The sequence below is a fragment of the Oryzias melastigma genome, linkage group LG19, assembly GCF_002922805.2.
Source record: "Oryzias melastigma strain HK-1 linkage group LG19, ASM292280v2, whole genome shotgun sequence".
NCBI classification, from domain to species: domain Eukaryota; kingdom Metazoa; phylum Chordata; class Actinopteri; order Beloniformes; family Adrianichthyidae; genus Oryzias; species Oryzias melastigma.
The window spans coordinates 8,052,268-8,078,364 of NC_050530.1; the positions used below are offsets into that span (position 1 = coordinate 8,052,268).

General features: G+C 37.9%; 1 protein-coding gene across 1 annotated transcript in view; it reads left to right on the forward strand.

The window, feature by feature from the left end:
* Positions 1-24,787, forward strand: part of ngfrb (nerve growth factor receptor b) — a 36,371-nt gene extending 11,584 nt beyond the window's left edge. The window contains exons 3-6 of the mRNA XM_024285768.2: positions 6,763-7,119; positions 18,361-18,613; positions 20,683-20,843; positions 22,913-24,787. Coding sequence (XP_024141536.1) covers positions 6,763-7,119; positions 18,361-18,613; positions 20,683-20,843; positions 22,913-23,256 — 1,115 coding nt within the window. The 3' untranslated portion in view covers positions 23,257-24,787. The remainder of the gene's footprint in view (positions 1-6,762; positions 7,120-18,360; positions 18,614-20,682; positions 20,844-22,912) is intronic.
* The last annotated feature ends 1,310 nt before the right edge of the window (positions 24,788-26,097 follow it).

Below are 26,097 nucleotides of genomic sequence, written 5' to 3' on the forward strand. Positions count from 1 at the left end.
TTTTCCAGTACACATTTTAATCCTTTGATATAAATATGTCTAAATTGTTGCTATTCTAACCTTACAAAAGTTCATTTTCTCTTTTATAATTTAGCCTCACAAACTTTAACCTTAAAAATGTTTTTTTTTTGTTCACTTCTTGATTTATTTTTGTTTCCTTACACTGCTCCAAAACTGTTCACTATAAAAAAAAGTCTAACAATTTTGGCATCTAATTATCTTTTGAAATAATTTTAAACTTATTTCCAACATGTTTTCCAGCTTTGACTGTTTCTTTTGGTGCAAACTTGTATTTATAAGATGTAGACGGTGATTTCCACAGGCAGGACAGAAAAGTCAAGAGGGGTCTCACTAAAATACTTAAAAAAAAGAAAAAGTAGGCCAGCTAAAACCCACAGAGAGGTTTGGATGAATGGGGAGATAAGTGGAAATGAAACAGAACAAGGACTGCTGTGCAGGCCAAAACGGAGACAAAGCAAAACTTCTCAGCCAGTAATCACGGGTTTACAGCTGCACGTGTGCAAACACGTCCAGGAAAAAGATTAGATCTTTAATGTTACTGTACACGGACAATAAAATTGTGGTGTAGCTGACTGCTGCTGCCTAAATAAACACACATTCAGGCATTTACGACACTTTCTATAAAAACATAAAATCCACACACGAGAGGGCCAATAGAGGACAGGAATCCTTTCGAGGGTGTTTAAAAACAGAACAGATTTTGATCTGAATAAAAAATATTGTTATAACAGTGAAAATATTGCTGTAAAAATGAATTCACGAAGGTTGACTTTGTTCTCTCCGCTTAGAACCCTCTCTGTGCAGCCACAGTTATTAATGTATTGATTTGCATTATTGATGTGCGGCATTATGATAATGGCTCTGAGAGCACTGATGGGGGCTGGCGAGGGCACTCTGAGTGAGTGTGCCTGCTTGAAGCGAAGTGTTCGTAGCGTGCACATGGACACCCCCGGGCCCAACAGAGTAGAAGGCTTCTTCATGAGAGCACAGTTAAAGACCCAAGCTGTTCTTAGCATGTTCTTGTAGCATTTTTTTCATTATGGAGGACATAAATAAAGATAGTTTAGCTTAAAATTAGATTTTTGAAAAAGCTCGCAGTTGCTAGCTTGCACGGCTAACGTTAGCTTGGGGTTGTAAGCTAGGAGGAGAGAGTGTAAACAAAAGAATGATGGGAATTGGGGCCAGGCTTATGAGGTTAATTTCTAAATAAACTCCTGCCGCTCTGTAGAAAGTATGAAAACAATGCAGGATTTTTAATTTAGCCTAAAAACAATAGATTGACAGATGATAGAAGCAGGACTGTAAAGACAAATATGAGGGATTGAAAAAGCCTTCTGCTTTCTTTCTCTCTTTTCGCTCTGTCTGTCAGTATCTCTCATCTTTCTTTTAATCTCTTCATCTTTAAAGAATTAGCTGTGGTTGCTGGGCTAGTATTGTGGACTGAAAGGCCCGATATGTGACAAGGCACTGATTTATAAAGGGTTACTTTACATGAAGCAGGCGCACAAACAGCTTCCTGTTTCACATAAAGTTATTTTAGTTTGGCTTGAAGCAGAAATGAAATATCCCTTTGGACTTCTCTTTTAAGAACTTGTTTTGATGAAAATCAAAAAATATTATGTCATGGGATTTTAGAAATCTTTAAATCAAATCAATAATGTTCATGTTTTTTATATTTTAATGCCAAGTTGTCGGCATTTTTGTTGTTTCCTTATAGGTTTGGGGCTCACTTAATTACATTTTTGGATAAAAAAAAAACAATATTTTTGTCGAATTGTAAGTTACTGTCTTTTTACCTGCATACACACACACACATATATATATATATATATATATATATATATATATATATATATATCTTAATCTGATTTTTTGTCCCCAGTTAGTTCGATTTCTTGTAATGTAGCTCCAGTAAACCATGAAAAGAACATTTTTCTGCACATCTTTAATGTAAAACAATACTGTCTAAAGTGCCTAAATGTTCACACAAAGATATTTTTCAAGCAGCATTTTTTTGTCTTCTCCTGATTCACAACAATTTGATGAAGAAATACTCAGAAAATCAATTTTATAGTCTTAATTTTGTAAAAACATGTCCTACAACATTAGAAAAATGCCACAAAATATGTTAAAAACACCAAAAACACAATTTTCAATGTAGTGGGTCTTTAAAACTGTGTAAGATTTACCAAAAAGATGTAAATATAGACTTTTTATCTTATTTTTTATTGTTGGCTTACATTTTACAAACATGTAAAACTTATGTAAACAATTTTCTCAAGACTTCATACGTTAATCATCACTTAATTTAATGATTTGATCTTAAATTAAAATAATATTAATTGTTATCGGCAATAATTTATGTAACTTTAAAAAGTATATGTTGAGGTTAAGTCCTCTATCTCCTTCACTCTTCCTCTTGTGCACGCACGAGGACACAATCTGCTTTTACAAATGGGTCTGTTGCATAATTTAGTGCCTTTCCCTGTTCTCTATCCAGCTGAAATACAATTCCATAAAACATGAAGTATTGATTGCTTCTTTTCTCTGGAATATCTGTATGAAGAAATCATTAAGATTTCCAAAAAACGATGATCTAATTATGCTAACTAGCTTTAAAGAAACATCTCTTCAAAAACGGTTGTGAATCATTTATACTCTTGGATACTTTTTTTTGCTCCAAGTGACCCCTTTGGACTTAATGGATCCCTGGAGAGATGAAAAGAGGATTATGTGTTTTAAAAAATAACAAGTCAAAATGGTTCCCAGAAACTAGCCTTTCCCTTGTGTGAAAAAGGCTTTTTTGAGAAATGTCACAACGGACAGTTTTCTGTTTAAAGTTGGCAACCTAATTCAACCTTGAATAAAATAAATTTCCCATGACAGAAAAAAAATTGCTAGAATGATTCATATTTTTGATCCATTTTATTCTAGTATTGAAAAAGATGAGGAAAGATCAAATTTAACATTAAAATGTTTTTTTTTTACTTTTTTGTGGATACATGATACCAAGTTTTATAACCTCCTGACCTCCATAAAAAAAAAAATCCAGTCAAAATGTTTTAGTTTACCAAAACTCCCCAGAGCCCCATCCCTTCACATTTGGTATCAATGAAAAGCTCTAAATGTCGATACCCAAGGGAGTTAATTCAGTGGTAGGTCTATGCAGAGACTGAGAAGTGGTAAACATCTAAATATATTCAACTTTTGATTTCTATTTCACATCATATCAGTTTTCCTTTTGTGCTCTGTTATAATTTTTTTGTTTGTCTTCCTTTTTGGTTTTTAAATTTGGATGATGTTTTTGTAGGTGAAGCATGGCTCTTTTTGTAGGAAAAGTGTTTAACCGTTTATAACTATTCGTATCACGTTTGATACAAACACACACACTCAAAAAAAAAAACATTGAATATAATTGGTCCATGCTTTATGGTCTGTAGTGCATTATTATTCCACTTGGGGCAGTAGAGTGGCTTTTGCCCGTTTCAAAATGGCTGCCTCCATGAAATCTCAAAAACACTTTTGGCGGGAAAAGGTTTAGCTAATTCTCTATGCCTTATCTAATGTTATTAATTTTTTTAATGACTACATGGTATATTGGAAGAATGCAAAAATTTTTAATTTATGACAATACAGTTACATCATGTTAGAAATGTGTGTCATTTCAATGTTTTTCCATCTCAACAAAAACTTACCACATTACCCAAATTATCATAATTGATACTATGAATTTCTCTTTAAAAAATTAAATAAAAATTTTTGTTTGATTTTCATCAAAGTGTTTAATTGTAAAAGTTAAAATATGTAATTTCCTGTCAATTATTTAATGTAGTGGACTTTACTGGGTTAAAAACTCGAATAAAAATCATATTTTTTCGGGTCTTGTAGAGAACAGTAGAGGACCCATATAAAATAATTTACAATTAAAACTGCATTTCTAAAGATTTCTTAATTCAAAGCTGGACACAAGAAAAAGCTCAAACTAATGATGCAGCAACGGAAACGGACGTTCCAAAGTCCCCTCTCCCCCTGAACGCACCGTGCCCTGCTCACACTTATGTGTGCGTGAAATGACTTGTGATTTAACAAATTGTGATTCTGGCTCAAAACTGTACGACTGCATTGATTCAATATTGCTCACCATTATTTTTGTGACGCTAATGTTAGCTGGATGCTATTAGCGCAAACAGAACGACCGGGAGGGGCGGACCCCCCTCCCCCACATCGGACCATCAGACCACATCACCATTATGTTAATACCTGCATACAGACAAAAGGTGAAAGTCGCCAAACCAGTCCGGAAGGAAGTGAGGGTGTGGCCAGAGGGAGCATCCTCTGCCCCCACAGGACTGCTTCGAAACAAGCGGCCACCAACAACAACGTCACAGACATTGAGGAGTACACAAACACAGTGACCTCCTACATCACCAAGTGCATCGATGACGTGACGCACAAAAAAAGCATCGTCACTCGGGCAAACCGGAAGCCATGGTTGACAGGGGACGTCAACAGGCTGTTTAGGGCCAGAGACAAGGCCTTCAGAGCAGGAGACGAAGCGGGGCTAAGAACAGCAAGAGCCAACCTGTCCCGGGGCATCAAGCAAGCATAAAAGGACTACATGCACAAAATATCCTCCCACTTTAATGACAGCAGAGATGCACGGAGCCTGTGGCAGGGCATCCAGGCCACCACGGACTACAGGCCTGCGCTACAGAGCTGTGAGAGCAACACCCCCCTCTTCAATGACCTGAATGGCTTCTTTTCTCGCTTTGAAGCACTGAATGGCACCCACCCGCAGAAAACGCTACCCTCCCCGCACGACCAGCCCCTGTACCTGACAGCTGCCAGCGTGAAGAGGACACTCACCTCCATCAACCCACGCAAAGCTGCAGGCCCAGACAATACCCCAGGCCATGTACTGAAGGACTGCGCAGAGGGGCTAAAGGACGTCTTCACAGACATCTTCAATATCTCCCTGGAGCAAGCCATCGTCCCATCATGCTTCAAAGCCACCACCATCATACCGGTGCCGAAGAAACCATCACCATCCTGCTTCAATGACTACCGTCCTGTAGCACTAACGCCCATCATCATGAAGTGCTTTGAACGGCTCGTCATGACACATATCAAGTCCACACTCCCCCCACCCTGGACCCCTTTCAGTTCGCATACCGACCCAAACGATCAACAGAGGACGCGATCTGTTCTGCTCTCCACCCAGCCCTCACCCACCTGGACAAAAAGGACTCATATGTGAGAATGCTGTTCATTGACTTCAGTTCGGCATTCAATACCATAATACCTCAACAACTCATCTGCAAACTGTACAAGCTGGGTTTCAGCGCCCCCATCTGCAACTGGCTGCTAGACTTCCTCAGCCAAAGACCACAAACGGTACGTGTCGGTAACAACACCTCAAGCTCCATCACTCTGAGCACCGGGGCTCCCCAAGGCTGTGTGCTCAGCCCGTTGCTCTTCACCCTGCTGACACATGACTGCGCAACAACCCACAACACCAACCACCTGGTGAAGTTCGCAGACGACACAACTCTGGTGGGTCTCATTACCAAGGGCGATGAGACCCACTACAGGAAGGAAGTAGACCTGCTGACAACATGGTGCAGAGACAATAACCTCCAGCTAAATGTCAGCAAGACCAAGGAGATTGTTGTCGACTTCCAGAGGGGCCACACTCAACACCTGCCACTGATCATTGACGGCACTGCAGTGGAGAGAGTGACCAGCACCAAGTTTCTCGGGCTGCACATCAGTGAGGACCTGTCCTGGACCGCCAACACCACATCACTGGCAAAGAAAGCCCAGCAGCGCCTCTACTTCCTGCGGAAGCTGAAAAGGTCAAGAGCTTCACCATCCATCATGACCATGTTCTACAGAGGAACCATCGAGAGCATCTTCTCCAGCTGCATCACTGTGTGGGGCGGCAGCTGCACGGACTACAACAAAAGAGCCTTGCAGCGCATAGTGAACACAGCCAGCAAAACCATCGGAGCACCACTACCCTCCCTGCAGGACTTATACACCACCCGCCTTACCCGTAAAGCGCTGACAATTGTCAGGGATGCTCACCACCCTGCACACAACCTGTTCAGCCTCCTGCCCTCAGGGAGGAGGTACAGGAGCCTCAGCTCCCGCACCACCAGACTCAGGAGCAGCTTCATTCATCAGGCTGTCAGGATGCTGAACTCCTCCCAAACTCCCCAACCACCTATCCTCCACCTGGCCCCTCCCCCCACATGAACAGCGCTCGGAAACACACATGAACCATAATGCCTGCACTACTTATCACTTTGAACCCCCCATCTATTGTACATTTGTAAATTTAAATTTATTGCCTTCTCTATATTTTTATTGGTTCATGTTGTAAATTGTCTTTTCTGGGAGAGCAGGAAACGGAATTTCAATTCATTGTATGTCAGCACATATGAAGGATTGACAATAAAGTTGACTTTGACTTTGATTGCTTTGTGTCAATTGTCCCGCCCACAACCCAGAACTGTATTTCTAATGAGCTACTGCTGCTGTGCATAAAATATCTTAAAAATTGACAAAAGCTTTTTGATTTTGGCTAAAAACTTCATAATTGTGACTAAAGGATCACTGGGAACGATTGAAAAAATTAGTTTGGAATTAAAATTAGTTTAAATAAAGTTGGATTTGATCTAATTTGAATGTTTATTGTCAACAACAAGTGAAATCATACCCTTCTCTGTTGTTTTACAGGTGAAACCTTCTCAGAAAATTACAGCCACACAGAGATGTGTCAGAATTGCACAAAATGCAAAGTCTTGCAACGCATGGACACCCCCTGCACCGACTCCAATGATGCAGTCTGCGTTTGTGACTACGGCTACTACATGAATAAAATCGTAATGTATTGTTTGCCTTGCACTCGGTGTCCTAAAGGCAAAGGGGTGTTAGAGAACTGCCGCTTCGACCGTGACACCATTTGTGAAGTTTGTGAAATGGACAGCTTCTCGGATCAGGAAAGTTCCCGGGACCCCTGCATGCCCTGCACCACCTGCGAGGAAGAGGGCGTGCTAAAGGATTGCTCCCCTATCAGTGACACAGTTTGTAATGGTAAGTTCACTTTTTGCTCTCTTTGTACAATATATGTTCTTTAAAATATCTAAAAAGAGAAATAGCTTTTAGATCATTCATATCCACCTCCAGATAGTTCATTCTGTTTATTTGTAAGGGTTTATGCAGCCCTATCCAAACACTGGGGTAATTTACCATGAACTTTCATGCATAGTTAAAATGATTCACTGGGTTAAGAGCTTAGGGTCACGATGAATTATATGTGAGCACATGCTCTCTGAGGAAGAAGCACAACACACTGGAAATCCACTTTTTCAGTCATATAATGACCTCACATCCATCTGACACTAAGGACGTTGTTTCCCATCAAGCTAAGGCTGCACTGACGCTTGTCCTTACACACTCATCCTGCCCCATGAAACAAGGGACACAGTCTTTTTCAATATTGAGCGTTTACAAGAAGGTCAGATCTCTGAATGGGGCTCTGAATTTCTTTTATACCATTTCACCCTATGGGTATCACACTCCAAATCAGGAATTCCTAATAAGTGCAGTCACCACTCATGCCGACGATGTGATGCTCTGCCGATTAAATCAACTCTTTTGTGAAAAGACAATAAAAGGCATCCGTTGATCAGCCGCTCAGTCCTTTAAATGATCTGGGGTTCACAGAAGGGAATACAAGAACCCTTTTGTGTTAAATTCCACCATTTATGTGAAGACATAATAGTGGAGAATGTTTGTTTCCCTCGGTAAAAAATACAAATTAATAGTATCTACTTGTGTTAAGTAAAAATATGTAGATGCACTTTGGTGAAAATTGTGTTTTTAATGTTTTTATAACATGTTCTTGTGGTATTAATTCTAAAGATGGAGGACATATATAAAGAAAATTAATCTTAAAACTTAATTTCTGAGTATTTCTTCATGCAATTAGGAGCAGACAAAAAATATAAGGTTGGGGGGGTGAGGGACTGTAAGCTAGTGGGAGAGCATTGTCCCACTCAAACCATATATTTTTGTTCTTTTGGATCTTTCAAGGATTATGAAGTTTTTAGCCAAAATCCAAAACTCTTGTCGATTTTTTTAAGACATATTTTACGCATTAGCTTTTGAGAAATACAACTCTGGGTTTTGAGTGGGACACAAAGAAACTCGCCCCCTCCCTTAGCGCTCTGTTTGTGCGCTCCTGAGCGAGCTTATAGCCTCAAGCTAACATTAACTGCACAAAAATGACAACAACCAATATAGGATCAATCCAGTTGTACATTTTAAAGCCAAAATTTCAATTTGTTACAGCACAAGTGTTGAACGCTCATCATGTCTCACATACATGAGCATGAGCGGGCCAGGGTGTGCACAGGGGGGAGGGGAGATTTTGTCTGAGCATTTTCGAGCATCCAGTTTTCTAATTAACAAATACTCAGAGTTTCAGTTGTAAATTATTTTATGTTGCTACAAGAACATGTTAAAAACACAAAACAGACAGGATGCTGTTAAAGCTTAATTCTTTGAAAAGGAACAGCAGTGTTTGGCCAAAAAAAAAAAAAAATCCGAAATCAAGATCTATGGAGCAAAAACGCTGATGTTAATGCATCCCCCTGATAACTAGGAATACATCATTATCAATGTGAATTTGCAGCGATTCTAATGTTGTGATGACTTACAGTCCGCTCTGTATCGACCTCATTGTCAGATGTTGTTCCTCTCTCTAACCCAATCATGCGCCTTTTATTTCTAATGTAATCTTTTTACCGAAGCAACACCGTTATCAGTTCTTCCAAATCTGTCCCACTGCCAGACGTCCATATCCATTAACGCTAAGGCGACACAGGCCTAATGCTGGCAGGAAGGTGGAGGGACTGAGGAGGCAGAGAAGGCTGTTGCTCATGAACTGTAACTTGAGACATTACAGACTAGTTTAACTAAAGGTGAACGGAGGAGAACATCACTTTAATGAGGTTGCTATTAGAGACAAAACCAGATCCATGGTTTAAAGTCGAGGTTACAGACCTAATATGAAGTCAAAGGAAGTTGGCAAAAAAAAGACTGAAATCCAAACAGACCCACAGAGATTTGCTAGATCTAAAGCTGTGACTTCTGCTCTGCTGAGGGTTGGCGAGCAAGGTCAAAGGCTGAAGATCAATAGCATGTGGAGAGGGGGGCAGATCAGGCAGAAGGAGCTTCCCCCGGGGTCATGCAGTGAACAACATGGTGTAATCCTCCAAGTCCTGTCAGGGGTCAAAACAACAGAGGAAAGTGAAGTTAATTAAAATTTGTGGAACGTACCATAAAAGTTCCATCTGCTGCATTCTTGTGGAAACCTAAGAGGTTTTAATGCAAAAAAATAACAATCTTTTACATTGAATAGCTAAATAAATGTGTTGATTTTAACTCTACACATGTATTTTAAAAAAAGACAAAAAGATTCAATATTTGCCGTTACATAAACAACCCATACAGGTCGGTGCTAAATTATCTCCAAACTACCTATTTCATGCTGATTTTGACCCTATAAAACCCTTTGTATCATATTTGATACATACATTGCTGAGACTCTTCTCATTAGCACAATTAAAACTGTCCTTAAAAACCTACTTTGTATAACTCGGTTAATGATTCCTGCTCTGTAGTAGATTATCATTCCACTGGGGGCAGTAGAAGGGCTTTTTCCTGCTTATTTCAAAATGGCCGCCCCCGTAAAACCTCAAAAACACTTTTGGCGGGAAAAGTTTTGGCAAATTCTAAAAGCGTTTTGATAAGAATAACTCATCTTTTGTTCATTTTTAAAAGGATTACTGTAAAGCACTGCGCTCCATGTTCACATTTGACGATGCTCATGAGGTTTACACTGAGTAGGGGGGGTGGGGATCGTTGCTCCATTGACTCCCACATTAGAGACTTCAGTATTGATGTCCAGCCAACACAAAGCTTTTTCAGAACTCGCCTCACTGCTCTTCTAGCTGTCATTTGTGAAAGTATTATGATTGGGAGTTGAAAAAGCATGATTTACTGGAACTTAAAACACAGCTGGTGTTTGTCTTTTTGTAGCTTAAATTCGGTTACAGTCTACATTCTCATGGATTCTGCCCCACATTATGTTACACCAGGGGTGTCCAAAGTTTTTGCAAAAAGGGCCAGATTTGCTGAGGGTCTGTCTAATCGGCTTGCATTCTTTGAACCCTTATAATAGCAATAAATGCTAAATAATTATTTTACACACACATATCAAGTGAACAGAAAAAAAACCAAGGCATACTCATTTCCAACTCGTCATATATGGGCGTTTGGTTAGGACCCCCTCTGTGACATTTTTTTTAGGTTTTGGGTGTTCCCGAATCGTTGTTTTTTGATGTACTGGCTGTTCCCATTAAACCAGGGGTCCCAAACCTCTGGGCCTGACCCGGTACCGCATCCATTACCACGTCTGTTATCACGTCCTGTACGTCAAACAACGAGGAGTTGGGGACACCCAAAACATCAAAAACCATACCATACTTCCACATATGACGAGTTGGGAGTGAGAATGGGAAGGAGTTAAATTATTCTGAAGTACACAACATTGTAGTATTTAATCAATGAAATAAATCTTTTCATTTCGTTTACAGTTGACATTTTAAAAATTATCTTGAAAGTGTTGCTACTGCATATTTACAATGGCAAAATGTAGACTATCACTATCAAGAACTGGCTCACACGGTTTTTGGAAAGTTCTGGCATATTATTGATTTTATGACCTGCAGGTCGGTAGAAATGTGAATGCGGACTAGTAATGGCCCACTTGTTGGACTTTGGACATGCCTGCTATACTGTCTACCCCCAATTACATCTCAAGTTTGAGTACAGTATTTATTTTATTTACCCTTTCCGTGTTATGTACCTACAGCAAATAACATGAAACTACACGTCTAAATACATGTTGTAGATTGGTTGTGGTTGTGTTGAGCAAACAGTTTTAAACACTGAAGTGTTTACAGTAGTCGATCCAATATCACAAACTCTTCAAACTGCTTTTGACGCCCTCGGTACATATAAAGAGCTTGTTTTTGAGTAGTTAATGCATTTTTTTTCTGATTTATGTCATGAAATTTGGTATCACATGAGCCCTACTTGGGTTTGACAGAATAGGGGGTGTTTGCTTTATCTATTTGAGATTTTGACGTGGAGCCCTCAGGGCCAGGTTTCTTCTACAAATCTGTTTTAGCTTAAGAATGCATCCAGTTCTGACAGAACCAATGTTTGTCACACTCAAGAGAACAGGTTGTTGTATGAAGCAAGCATGCAGGTTTTTTTTACTATGTATCCACAAACATTACTGCGGGGTTCAAAGAACTAGCTGACAATGAGACGTAGAAACACAAAGTGATTCTCCCTGGAGCAGACTGGAATCGATAAAATGACTAACATAACATCGCAGATGGACTGATGCAGGTTTAAAGGAAGGAAGGAGTGACAAGGTCACATCCATTTTGTTATTGACTCAAAAGGTGGGGGAGCTGTGTCCTTCCTGAGATTGGCTGACCTTCAAAATTCGAGGCTAGATTCTGGAAATCTAAAAATGGGATGCTGTGCTCGTATCGTGTACAGAACCTCTACCTTGACTGCTCCAGCACCTAAAGGAGGAAACAAAGACACAAGAATTCAGGATAATATTTCAGCAAAAATCTATTCAAGAAAATATTGAAAACACAAATAAAAATGTGTGAAAAAAATGCTGAGACATTAACTACAAGCATTAAGTTGTAACCATAGATCACATGAGTATTTTTTAAGAATCTTGAATCTTTAGAACCCTAAATCGAGTTCTGGATTTGAACAGTTTTTGTGCTGATAAGGAGCAATAAGATTTTAAAGACAACAGTGAACTCAACTCTTTCTATGTGACAAGAATGTTGATTGACAGATAGTCAGTGCTTGTTTACGTCAAAATCCTAATGGATGTGGTTAAGACCAGTTAAAGGACTTTCTACCACATTTGGACATGCAGCTGTAAATGCATCAGTCTTTGGTTTGAAAATGACTATTCTAGCAATATCAAATCTAGAGATCTTTGTGCAAAGTAATAGACAATCAATCTACTTTCGTAATTGTAGAAGATAACATTTTCTAAAATGACTGTGAACTTGCAATGGCTGTAGTTTAAAAGTAGAAGTTCGTGGCTTACCCACGACTTTTACGTTTTCTAGACAAACTTTTAGCTTTTGTAATTTATCAATACAATTAGGTTTAATGCAATAATAAAGAAAGGTGTCATCGGCATAGCAATAGATTCCTGGTAGTATTACCAAAAGGAAGAATAGTGATAGGAACATATTTTTTAGACATTGTAAGGACAAAGTCTGACAATTTAACCCTGTAACACCAGAGCTTACATTGACATTAATTACTCTTTAACTCTTGAACACAATTAACGCAATTACAGCAGATTCTGAAGCTGAGAAAACAGTTTTGTGCCATTGTGCAACACTTTACTAAAGTGCTTTGTTGCATGTAATGTCAGAATCAGTTAGAATTGCATAAGCCAAGGAAGAAAAGCTATGGTACATCAGAGAGTGTGCGCTATTTGGCACCAACTGCAGTGTTAAAGGGTTAAATGGTAAATGGCGTGTACTTATACAGTGCTTTACTACCTTCTTAGAAGGCCCAAAGTCCTTTAGAATCCCACTCACAGCAATGTGGGATTCAGTGTCTTGTCCAAGGACACTTCAACACATGGCGAAGGGCAGGAACTGGATCTGTAGTTTTCCAGAGGTCGACCACTCTACCTCTGCACCATGGCCGCCCAGCAACTAGCAATGACTGGATCATTATTGTTGGAGAGTTTGGGTTAAGTCAGGGTCTGAGTTGGCCAGTTCCCTAACATTTCTTGGAGATTTATGGTAAACGGTTGACGATTTTTAAGAAATACAAAAGGTCAAGCTATCTTCTACATTCAAAGCATGGCCAAGTAGTGACAGTGAGTGACCCCTGACCTCGGTTTGACTCAACAATCCACCATCTTTACAAAGCACAGTCATTCATTGTGTGGCTCATGGCTTGTGCTCATCTCACCTACTGACCAACATCTCAACTGAGTTAGGGTATGCGGCCACAGCTGACCTTCTGTCTAAAACCCTCTCACCCTTCGATCCATACAGTATGAGCATTGTAGGGGTGCAGGAAGTTTTAATGCCAAGCACATATTTTTCAAACATGCCAAACAAGTAGAGCTCCTCCAAAGATGCTTGCCAGCCTTTAGGAATTTGCCCAACATTCCTTCAGAAATGTTTCTGATTCTTTGCCATGTGATATCAACAGTAACCGCAAAGTTGCGGTTTTCATCTTCTTTGAGTCCATTGATGAATCTTGCTGAAGTAGTGTCATTGTGAAAGGAAGTATAGAGTTCCTCTAAAGTCAAATCTGTATTAAATTGAATGACTTCTCTTCTATTGCGCCGTCTTAGTCAGGAGTTGCCAATTCCTGTTTTTAAGGTCACAAGTTGCTGGACTCTACCCAGACTAATGCGGGGTATACTTGTGACAGTTTATCATTAGGGGCACACAAAGAAACAAACAACTACACACAATCACACCCGAGTGACAATTGGAGTCCCCATTTAACCTAAGAAGCATGGCCTGTGAGAGGAAGCCGGAGTGTCCAGAGAAAACCCACAATGCAATGGAAAAACATGCAAACTAAATTTGAACCTTCTCTGAGAGGCAAGTTTAATTTTGATTATGTAATTGTATTTTATAGTTATGAAATGTAGCTTGTGCATATTAGTGTGTCTTTTGACGTCAACGTTTGCAAGGTGTCGTCCTGAAAAGTACGAGCTGCATTTAGCCAGCGAACAATGAGAGCTGCAGTCAGTTGAACAAACAGGACTTTAGAAGGTTTAGAAAGCTTCTGAGAGTGGAATAGGGGGAGCAGATGCTGAGAATGCGTCTTGGTCGATAAAAGCGATGGAGTTACTCCTCTGCACTCTCGGGTTTCTCTGGTTGACCTCTACCATTGTTGATCGCGTCGTGCTGCAGAAGAGGCACTCACACAAACAAACTGAAATGTGTGCGTCCCATCTTCCAGTGGATACACTTATGCAGGTTTACTGTGAACAGGCAGGGAGGTTCATGTTTGGAGTGATGGAGTCAAAGAAAATCAACAAAGTTTGTCATTTATTTCTGTGCGCAACACTGTTATTTGAAGGCATTTCAGGTTTGTTGGGCAAACAAAAAAAACAAGTTTCTTATGCTGAGATCCTAATTCTTAAGTCATCCTTTAAAGTATATGTTATCAATATCTTAACACCTGGTTAGAAGTTCTTGGAAGAGTCAGAAATTGCAAGTTCAGGTGTGGCTAAATAAAAAAACTCCTGCTGCTGACTCTTAAGTACAGTTATTATGACATTCTTATTGTTATTAAGCCTGAATTTCCTGCCCGAAGACCTTTATCAGACAAAGCTACGATTAAAACGTCTGTTCTTTGATTTAGCTGCCAATCAAGAATTACTTGAATCAAAAAATGTCCTGCTCTTGAAAGGGAAACTTTCAACCTGTACTTTTAAAACATGTTTTTCTTTTTTTTCAATTTCAATGACATCTACTCCAGAGCCTCCTGAATGAGCGTGGGAAGGTTGTCTCTGCTCACATGGAAACCTACAATGGAAAAAAAGAGCTGACGAAGCACAGCTCATAATGGCTATTGTTGGGAAACGGCATTATGTTAAAGACCACTAGGCTATAATGACTCGCAATTTATCTTACTCTGAAAGGCAAGCTTCATCTCAGATCAAAGTTTCAGTTTCACACATTGTTTGTTGTGTTAGCATAGTTCCACATCTTTGCTCAGTCAGAAAACGCTTATCATGACTCAGCATGAAACAAAGAGTCTGGCGATCGCAGAAACGAAGGTCAGTCCACCAAGGTTGGGTATAGATAGATAAAGATGGATAGAGGACAATAATCCAAATTAACACAAGACAAAAAATACAAAAAAGAAAGAGACAAAAATATAAATAAATAAATAAATAAAATAAATAAATAAATAAATTGTGCCTGTCCCTTGCCAGGTCAGTGTGGAGGGTAGTGTCTGGAACAACATAAAACTGATAGTTCAAAGGAGAAGATGGATATATGGATCAATGAACTGATATGGTAGCATTGTTTTCTAAAAATTTTAGGGACTCTCATGGGGTGGAGGTCAATCGTTCATCAGAGGAGCTTAATTTTAATGACAGTTTGCGGAGAATTAAAGCAAAACACAGTCATCGCATCCAAGAGGAGGAAGAGATTAAAAATTCTTATATAACTGAACCAGTTGGCTTTGAAACAGGATAAAACTAAATAAATGAATGGAAAAAAAACATGCTCAAACCGTCAGGAAGTGGAGGACAGTTGCAGATGGAGGTGAAAAAGGGGAGGAAGTCAAACCATGGAGGGAGGGGGATATTTGTGCTGGACAAAGAAGATTTCTGTCATTGAGGGGTGTCTCATTTCATGTTTGTATGTGTGTTGGTGGGCAAAGGAAATGTGAGGAGAGGCAGACAAGCTATAGCGATGACGGCGATAGCGGTACGCATTTATCCGTGTTTGTCTATCTCGCTGCCCATTGAAGACGGCGGGACGCAACTTGATATGTTCTAGTGATTCATCAGAGGCCTCTTTGTGTTCTCAACTAGTTCATCCTCAAGTTTATTTAGATTATATGCAGAAGTTTAAGAACTTCTATCTTTGACTCAGAAACATATAAGATCGTAAAGACTTAGTTTTGTTCTGTTGCATAGAATAGCAATGTGGCATCTAAGCTAACAATACATTTATATTTGTAATTAATGTAATTTATTTATATGTAATTTATTTTTTATGTAATGAATACTTTTTTGTAAAATCTGCTCAATCAGGCTGACTTAGTGAAAATGGGAAATCTGGTTAAAAAACAAAAACTGAACTTGAAAACACAATAAACTCTAAAAATGAACTTGTTAGTGTGTTAATCATACGGTTAGGTAGCATTACGTAATTTTTTTTTTTGTCACTGTGAAACAGTTAATCAAAATGGCACTAAAACTTGTAGAAATACAAAGAAAAGGGAGGAAGCATCATAAAATAAACAAAAACTTGATGCATATAAAAGCAATAATTAATGAAAATGAAATTATTTCATTTTAGACATCGTTTCTCACCTACAGCATCCGATGGCCGCCTCCTTCTCACTTAAGATATTTAGAGCCCTTGGAAGGAAACATAGAGAGATTTCCTGTTAGTGATGTGAATAAGTGTAAGTAAGTGACAGGCAAGGATAGGTTTCCACATCCGCGGTGAGGGGCGAACACGCTCTGCTAATGGTCAGAGCGGCGTGGGCAGAATTGGATGGACAAACTTGCTCTTACCGTCATTAATGGTTCCTCAGGGAGGAGGTTAAATGACCACGATTCGGGATTTAAAACGCGTGTGTGCTGTTGTGTTTATCAGCATTGGAGGCATTTATGGTTACATTCACTGTGTGGAACAAAAGTTGAGAAAGTTGTAGCTTTTTTCTGCAGTCTAACTTGTATTTAGATTTCATTGCAAAGCTGGAAAAAAAATCTTCGTTAGATTTAAGTTATTTCATGTTCAGTAACTTTTAACAAGGTTGACATGTTAGCATTTTTTTAACTCAAGCTCCATTTTTTATCTTGTTTAGCATTATTTAAAACTTTTTTTGTTCACATTTTGGCATCATAACATTTTAATAAAGTCAACTGGTGCTTCAAGTTTTCCCCATAGTTATTAGATTAACCTTAAATTAAAATTCTTTATATTAGCTAGCTTTAAAATGAAATATTAATGAACCAGTCAAATGAAAAACGTATTTTTGGTGTTTTTAATATGTTTTTAAGGCATTTTTACTATGGAAAACGACATACATAAAGTAAGATAGCTTCAATATTGTAATTTTTGTATCACTGGTAATGTTAGGTTTGGATGTGAGGGGCTGTAAGCTAGTAGGATTGTTCTCAGTAACGTAGTAACTACTGAGTCGGTTGATACGATACATGTTCCGATACGTATCGCGATGTATCCCAGGACTGTACCACAACAATTTTCCACTTTTTTATTAAGAGTGTGACTTAAAAACAAAAAATCTATGTTAGTATTAATACGTCTTTAATTGTAATAAAATGGTAAAATTCCTTTTATTTAATAAACACAACATTTAGCATAGAACTGTATCTCATATACACGTTGCTGTTACCAAAGCAAATTTTATGGCGCTTTTTTTCTTTAGTAAATTAAGAAATATTTGCTTTTAAAGGGGACCGTCAACATTGTCTGATTTATACAATAAATATGTTTCCATTTAAGAAAAAAATAGAATGAATGTGCCTAGTACATGTTTCAAAACAACTGAACATTTAACACAAGCTGGTGTTCTAGAGCTGCTCAAAGAGGATCAATGTGTTGTGCTGCCAACTAGTGGATGGGAGTTTAGGTGGAAAACAAAAGACGGTGAAGGACACTCATAAATGATTCACTAAATATCGTCTTGTCAGCAATTTAAATCGATAAAAGTATCGGCAAACAAAATATTGCAAAATTGACTTTTCCTTGCACCCCTAAAAGGGAAGAGGGGGCGGGGTTGCTCTGTGCTAACAGTCTGGCCCACAACTCAGAGGTGAACTTCAGACAAACTTCTGCTCCTTTGCAGAAACGATTTTGAAGAAAATTACAGATTTTTTTTTTTCGTTTTGGCTAAAAAATAATTAATTAATGAATTAAAAGAACACTGGGAACACAGAAAATAAATCAAAAGATGATCCGAGTGGGTCTTTAAAATGATAAAATACATGTAAGAATGCTGAGATTTACACTAAAACACATGAACTAAAAATGCAAGTCAAATCATTTTTAATGCTCATTAGTAAATGCATAGTTTTATTTTTAATCAACAAAGGCCCATATTAGAAACCACGTTTGTCCTCTAATACCGTAAACCACCAAATCTGAGAGTTTAGTCTTTTGTGTTGTTGTGCACTTGTGAAGTGCATGTCAGTTTAGCTATTGAGGTCGTGCCTGAGGGAAGCTTCCACTGTATCAATAATTACATGCACAGAGCTGTGATACAAAGCAGTGATACAAGACATGGCACATGTTGAGACACGAAGCTGATCAAAGCCCCGAGGAGGTCATAAGGAGATATAAAAGTGAAATGTATCACTGGGCTCAATACGTAATTAGTACACAAGAAATATTAATACCTGTGTGAGCTTGTTTTCTTTTGGTGAAGATGTTCTAAAGTCTTTATTTACTGTTTTTGACTTTCAAGGATCAAACACCTTTGACACAACCTTCTCACTGAGCCCAACCGACATTGTTGGGGTTAACACCATGTCAGACTTCCCCACTGACAGCATCATCGCCAGTACCACCAGTGCCACCAGTGCCAGTACCAGCAGCAACACCGGCACTATCGGGGAATTTCTGCTCAGAAAAGGGCTGAACGAAAAGCTAATCCCCATCTACTGCTCGATCCTGGCAGCGGTTGTTGTTGGTCTGGTGGCCTTCATCATCTTTAAGAGGTAAAAATCACTCACAGTGTTCTAATGGTCTTAAAGGAGCCCCGTGTCTAAAAACATCTGAGCTGGAATTCATTGAAAACAAGACACACATGTACAATATTGTTCATCGAAATTCCTGATCACCACTAGCTCTGTGGAGAAATTGGGTGTTAGTGTTAGACAGGGGGCGGAGCTTTCAGCGCAGACTCTTCCTGAAAGGGGCGGTCTCACGTTGTGACATCAGCACGTGAGGACCCGCTCGTTTTCATGGGTATGGGAGGGGCTGGTACTCAAAACGTTGCTTGTTTTCATGGTATGGCCCATTTAAATATAATCTAAAGTCACAAAAATGGCAAAAAAAAACCAGCATAGTAACCACAAGATTAAAGAGGTAGCACAGATTTATGGGCGCTCTACCAATATTGAAAAGTATGGCGTAATTTGGAACATTTCACGGATTGGAAGAATTTATGGAACACCAACACTGAACCTGTGGTCTTTCAATCAGAGGTCGACCGCTCCACCTCTGCACCATTATGAATGAAGAACTTGATCACTCACATCAGCTGTGACATTTATCTAAAAAAGTAAAAAATAAATACATTTTTAAAGATTTTTTTTGTTAACTTTGCTGAAAAAATACACAAATGGCTAAATCTTTCAGTAATCCTTGCAAATTTTTTCTCAAGAATCATTTTATTAGATTTATCTTGTCATTTGTTGAAAAAATTAGGTAAAAAATTGGGTTATTCACATAAATGAAATCAATATTTAGTGTTTAGGATGTTTTATTTTGAAGTTACCATCATACGGAAATCATCTTTTTGGGAATTTTAATGTTCTAACTCTCTTCCCTTACATCCACTCTAAATACTAAGTGTACAACATACTTAAATAGTTTATAGTAAAACGCAGTTTGTCAGTTTATACATTTAGAATGGATCCAAACTGGAGGCGAGACGCTGAAGCAGCTTTTTCAGCAGCTGTTTAAAAGGCTTCTCCACAGAGTTTCCCTTTTAATACCCAAAGGAAACTCTGACAGATTTCATCTCAGTTACACCTTAGTTTTATCACCGTATTGATCGTCTAATGGATCTGGCGTGAGGGCACTGAACTGTGGGTTACTCAGCTGTTCTTGGCAGAGAGAACACGACCACAACTGTTTTTCTGTACAGCCTTAGTATTTATGACTACGTCAATAATTCAAAATACTTCTATTTTCCCGGAAAATAAATGTATTTTTTAAAAGTATGTTGGTGTTCAACAATCTATCTTTTGCATCTTTCTGGTACTTGACGATAATTTTTAAACGTGGCTGGACTCAAATTTAGGGGTTTATAAATTAAAACGGATTGGTTTGGGTTTTAATGGGTAAAACTGACTGAATGAGTGACTTTTTAAGCCAGTTAATTAGATTAACTTGATTAGTACAACAAATATATACTCTGATTACTTAAGTTTTAATCAAAATATTACATAATAGACTTATAATTTAATATTTACCAAGTTTACTTCAAGGCAAAATTTCAGTAATATGAAATATTTCAGTTTTCTCAAAAAAAACTTTATTGAGGTTGGCATATTTGCTAATAAGCAAGCAATTTGTTTCCTAGTAATTAGGATTTTTTGTCATATAACAAACAAACTTTTAGTTTTCAACAATGGTATTTTTAATAACCTACTAAATAATTGTTGAACATTATATTTAACATTTTTTCACTGTATATTGTTCATGTTTTACATTAAAAAACTACTTAAAACATGTTTTGGACTTTGTGTAAAACCTGTTAAGTTTCTTCAGAACTGAGCTTAACTTTTTCACCTTGTAATATATATTTTTCACTTAATGCCACATGATTCTTTGGCTCCTTTCATACAGCCTTCACTGAAGGTTGCTTGTGAGATAACCTTTAGGTCTGCCTGATGTAGTGAGATATGGCAGAAAGACTTTCCCATGACCCGAAGCCTTTTCAAGTGTGGAACATATTAACACGTCTTCAGCTAACTTAAAAATCCACATTTTTGTTGGATCAAATAAAAAATAATTGATATTTAGTTCATATATTTGGATTTGACTGATTTTTGTGCAGATGGAATAGCTGCAAACAGAACAAGCAGGGAGCCAACAACAGCTCAACCAACCAGAACCAGACGCCGTCACCCGAAGGGGAGAAGCTGCACAGTGACAGTGGCATCTCTGTGGACAGTCAGAGCCTGCAGGAGCAACAAGGCCAGACTCAGACGCACACAGGTGAAAACACCTGGAACACAGCAACACATTTCTCAAGTCATTACCTCCATGGTAATGTGGGTCCAGCAAGTAAATTGGTAATTAATAAGAAGCTGGACATGCTAACATGTGTATTTTCATGAGTTAGTCTTCAATCTGAACTGTCATGTTTGTTAATTGGAGGCCTCCTTGACCTTATCCCTGACCATTTATATCACACAGTAATTTGTAAGGACTATTTTCCTAGCAATTTATAAGATTTACATGCTTTTACAATGTACTTTGTATAACAAAAAATATTCCAAAAGTTAAAATATTTATCTATATTTTTTTGTTACTTAATTTAAAAATTTTCTTTGAAGTATCTTTTTTTAACAGCTTGAATTAAAATACTTGAGAGGCTGAAACCCTTGGAACAAACAACATCAATAAAAAATGTTCTGTTTGGAGCTGGAAAAAATGACTGAACACCTGACACCTCTTTGAAATGTCACATGCTGAAATGCTTTTAATTTGAAATTTTCACAAAAACAAACTGTACAGGCCTTCAGCAAAACAAAAAGGCACTTTAAGTGCCTTGTAGTTAATTATTCCCCCTTTAAATGTCCTGAGTTTAAGGGATTCTAGTTAAAAACAAGCATTTTTTTTGTTGTTGTTTCTTACATTTAAGGTGTCGTTACTGCGAAGAAATAAAAAGCTAACCTTTAGTACGTTTACCGGCAGGAGGCATGCAGGAAACCAGGTGTCCAATATTTATTAAATATACTTCAGTTAAAAAATAAAAAAATATATTTTTTACAAACTTCTTGATACTTTTTGTTTAGATATTTTCACATTTTTCTCAACGTGGTAATAATGGAATCAACTGAAAAAAGAATGATAATGCTGGTTGCTACAAAAGTTTAATAATTCGATAAAAACGTGTTCTGGAGTTTTTAACATGTTTTTTTTTTTTTTGGTATTTCTCCAATTATGGAAGACATATATAAACAAAGATAAGCTTAAAATTGAATTTCTGACTTTTTCTTTATTCAAATTGTTGTGAATTAGGAGCAGATGAACAAAAATCTGTTTGAAAAAGAGCTCATTTATGACGGATGGTCTCTGCTCCATTCTGATAAAACCCCTTGTAGACTTTGGAGCTAAATCGGGGCCAGTATTATTTGAAACCCAAATGAATTAAATTGAAAAGAATATTGGTGTTTGGTCAAAAAAAGTCTAAATATCCAAAAACTTCTTGCTATTCAAAAATAAACATAGTTATGTTTTGTTTTTTAGGTTTCAAAACTCAAAATTTCAATTTCAAAACTTATTTTTCAGTTTCAAATCCTTTTTTTTACTTTCAACTCTTTTTTTATTTCGTTTACGAATCTGAAAGTTTCAGTTACAAAACTTTTGGCCCCGTTGTGGCGCGTTGGGGCGGGGCTAACACGAGGACCAATCCAAATCGATGAGGGTGGGACTTCAGTTCCGATGCGTTCACTGACTCTGACAACTGTAATAATTACAATCAGAAAATGTCAGTTTAGTCTGTACTAACATCATCTGAAGTTGTTCAACAACTAAGTTTATTTTTGAATAGCAAAAAGTTTTGGACATTTATATTATATTATATATTTTATCGTCTGAGCTGACTAAAAACTGTACGGCTGGATAGCTCCAATATTGCTCGCCATTTTTATGGCATTGGTAATGCTAGGTTGGGGTTGTGAGGCGCTGTAAGCTAGCAGGAGAACGTGTAAATAGACAGTTCTTAGTAACAAAGAGGGGAACAGGGGCGGGGTTGCTCTTCACCAGCACTATTGAAAATAGATCAAAAGATGATCAGAGTGGGACTTAAAATGCTTTTTTTCCAGTTATATAAAACAACATATTCCTCTATATTATTTTCAATGTGATGCTAAATTAAATTAATTTAATGGTACATAAAAATGTTAAATTTACCTTTTACCAGTTTTTTTTTTTTTATATTCCATCAAATTGTCAAGTGAGAAACCTAGAAAAGTGATATTTGCTCTACTGTTGTAGTTTAAGGTATACTGAGAAACATTTCTTAATTAATTGTAATGGATGATCTCGTTTTCTCTCAGTTGTCTCCATGGATGAAGAGCCTTGTTTGCTTCTTCCCCTCATCACCCGAGAGAAGCTGGAGACGCTTCTGTTCAGAGGCAGCGAAGGCAAACACTGCAGCCACATGCAGGACAGCGACTGGTACAACCTGGCGGGCCTTCTGGGATACGAGAGTGAGCGGATCGCAACTTTCCAGCAGGAGGAGCATCCAGTCCGGGCGCTGCTGTCCGACTGGGCGAGGAAGGACTGCGCCAGTATCGACGCCTTGTGCGCGGCGCTGCGTAAAATCAACCGCGAGGACATCGCCCAGAGCCTGGCCGTCAGCCCGACCGTTGCAAAGTCCAACGCCACTTCTGTGGTGTGAACCGAACTGTGAGCGGAGGCGTAAACCCCTGAACCTTAATCACATTCGAAAACTTCGACATTCAACCAAAACTTGATGAATCGTTTTTTTTTTAACTGCCAGAAACTCCTCGCCTTATAACTCTTACATTTAAATGTCTTTACAAACAAGATCCTACATTTCAAACTTTAGAGTCATTCCAATTTCCTCTCTATTTAACCTCATCGTATGACTTAACTAACCATATTGTGGCGGCAGACTTTGAACAGGTTGTTGCAGAAACTTGACTCCTCCCTTGAACTTGATCCTTCTCCTTATCTTCACTTATGCAAAGCCACTGTGACCCTTATTTAAAGCAATCAGAAGCCTGTTTTCATCCCTTTTCAATCTGCTCCAATCAATGACACCCAAGAAGGAGACTCGCTTTCGGAGTGACATTATTTACACGCAACGCTCGTCTTTCTGAATGTCTCTTGACAGATGTGCCTCTTTTTTTGATAAAGATATCCGGATCTTTGGACTAAAGGAAGAAGCATCCACTGGATTCTATTTTCAGCAGAACTCCTCGATTCTCAGCATCCGTATTTGTGCTTTTATTTTGAAGTTGGGACCGCAACCAACGGAGGTCATTAACCGAGTCAATCTAGCTTATCAGCATGACAGGCTCACCCATACTTATCATGTAAAAGAAAGAAAATTAAAGCCATATTATCCTTAGCAAACCTATTTATTGTATGTACATTACTACACACATACACATAGCCATGCATGTATTGTACTTTAGCCACAAAATGTTACCGTATGTGTACACTTCCATTCATATTCATCAAAAACCTTCAGATCTTGTCATATATGCTGTGTAAAGCTATTATATGGGAACCGTATATTTTCTTAAAGCTATTGTTTGAAGCATCTTAGAAAAACTCTGTAATTGTGCCTAAAATTGCATATATATGTCTGCAGAAGCTTAAACATGTATGGTGGCCATACACAAATAAAACTGAAATCAGGATTTGTTTTTAAAGTATCGATAAGAAGAACCTGAACAGGAAAGTCTGCAATTTTATGTTTTTCTGCATATAGTTGTCGGCACACAACAATTGTTACATGTTTTGTCAAGAATAACACAATAAAAGGTCAAATAATAGAAGAGTTTAGTTTTATTTAATTAGACTTTTAAAACACCACTAACGGAGGCCGCATCCATTCCGCGCCCTTGTTAACCTTTGGTGTAGTTCACACCAGACGTGGCCGGTTCACGCCGTGCAGCAATCTTTTTAGCATCTGGTCTATAGCCACAAGTGATCCACCGAAATTCTAGCAGGAAGTTACACCAATACACATGAGAAAATCTGGTCAATTTTCAAAATATAACCAATTTTCACAATAAAATACAGTGATGCCATCATTTTATTTTTAACTAAACAGACTAGAGACGAAAATAAACACAAAATAAACAGACACTGGACACACACAAATCAACACACATATGGGGCGACTACAGAGTCGGAGGTGTGGTTTTGGTGTCTGATGTTTTAAAAAAAAAAAAAAAGGTCTCATAATAACCACAGCTGAGTTGTGGAAAAATACCTGTCTGGTGTGAACTGAAGGTTTAGCGGATGCTGCATACACTCCACCCCAGTTTATGCTTTTTAATTTTCAAATGACAAAGTTCTGATTTACATCTGGGGGAAACTAGGCATCTCTCTGCACAAAATGCATTTTTAATCCTTAAATAAATTTGACAGAATCAAAATCTTCAGTATGCATTAATGTTTTGTATTTAACTAATTCAAATGTATTTTTTTTTTAATACATTTTTAGTGTCTTCTTTTTGCTTCATTGAAATGTGTTTGTATTTAGGATACTTCAGTTTAGCTTTGACTTCCTGTTTGGTTCAACCTCACTTCCTGTTACCTCTCGTTCAGTCAGGTTTCGTACTACTCGCTATTTAGTGCACTATGTAGTGCATTTGACATTTTGTCAGGTTTTTGGAAATCATCAATTTCAAAATCCAGTTTCCAGGAAATTTCCCAGAAGTCTCTGCAAAAAATATGTGTGCATCCATGCTAACTAGATTGAAGAATATAGAGCACAATGCAGCATTGCACTTGAACGATTTTCAATTTAAAAAATTGTACCCTAATGGATTTTTTTTCATAAATCATCCATGTTGTCATCATGAGAACACAGCAAATTATTTAAAACTGGACCTACAAAAAAATATTCCATAATCCCAACATTCCTAATAAGTAAATAGAAAGCTTTTATTTTGAAAAACTAATTGTGATTTTTAAATGTAGTTCAAATTTCTCAACATAGTGAGATACAGATGTTTTCATTGAATGGGATATGCAGCAGACTGTAGTGCCTAATCTTAACTCTGGATGTATTCGCTGTGCAGACGACTAATGATCACTGCAGACGATGACAGCCTTAAAAAACATGAAGGTCCTCCTTATATTTGTTCTTCCTGTCAAAAGCTGGAGTTTAAGGAGCTTATCTTAGAAATGTTTTGTGTCAGACATCTGGTGAACTGCTGCAGAACTGGGTCTATCTGTAAGTAAATGTTATATTTCATAAAGTAGACATAATAATAAACACTTGAGAGGTTTCACAGCTACATTCCATCTTTATTTTTTTCAAAAATATGCAAAACACACAAAATATAAGTTTTGGGATCTCACAAACTATGAATGCTCCATGTTTACTTATTTATAACATGTTCATGTAAATAACCCACATTTCTACAAGTAACTAAAGCTCCTAAATTCATTTCCTGTCTGTCCTGATCTACAATGCACAAAAGCAAATGTACATAAAGAAACAAAACTCAATAAATGCTTCAATATAAATACTGAT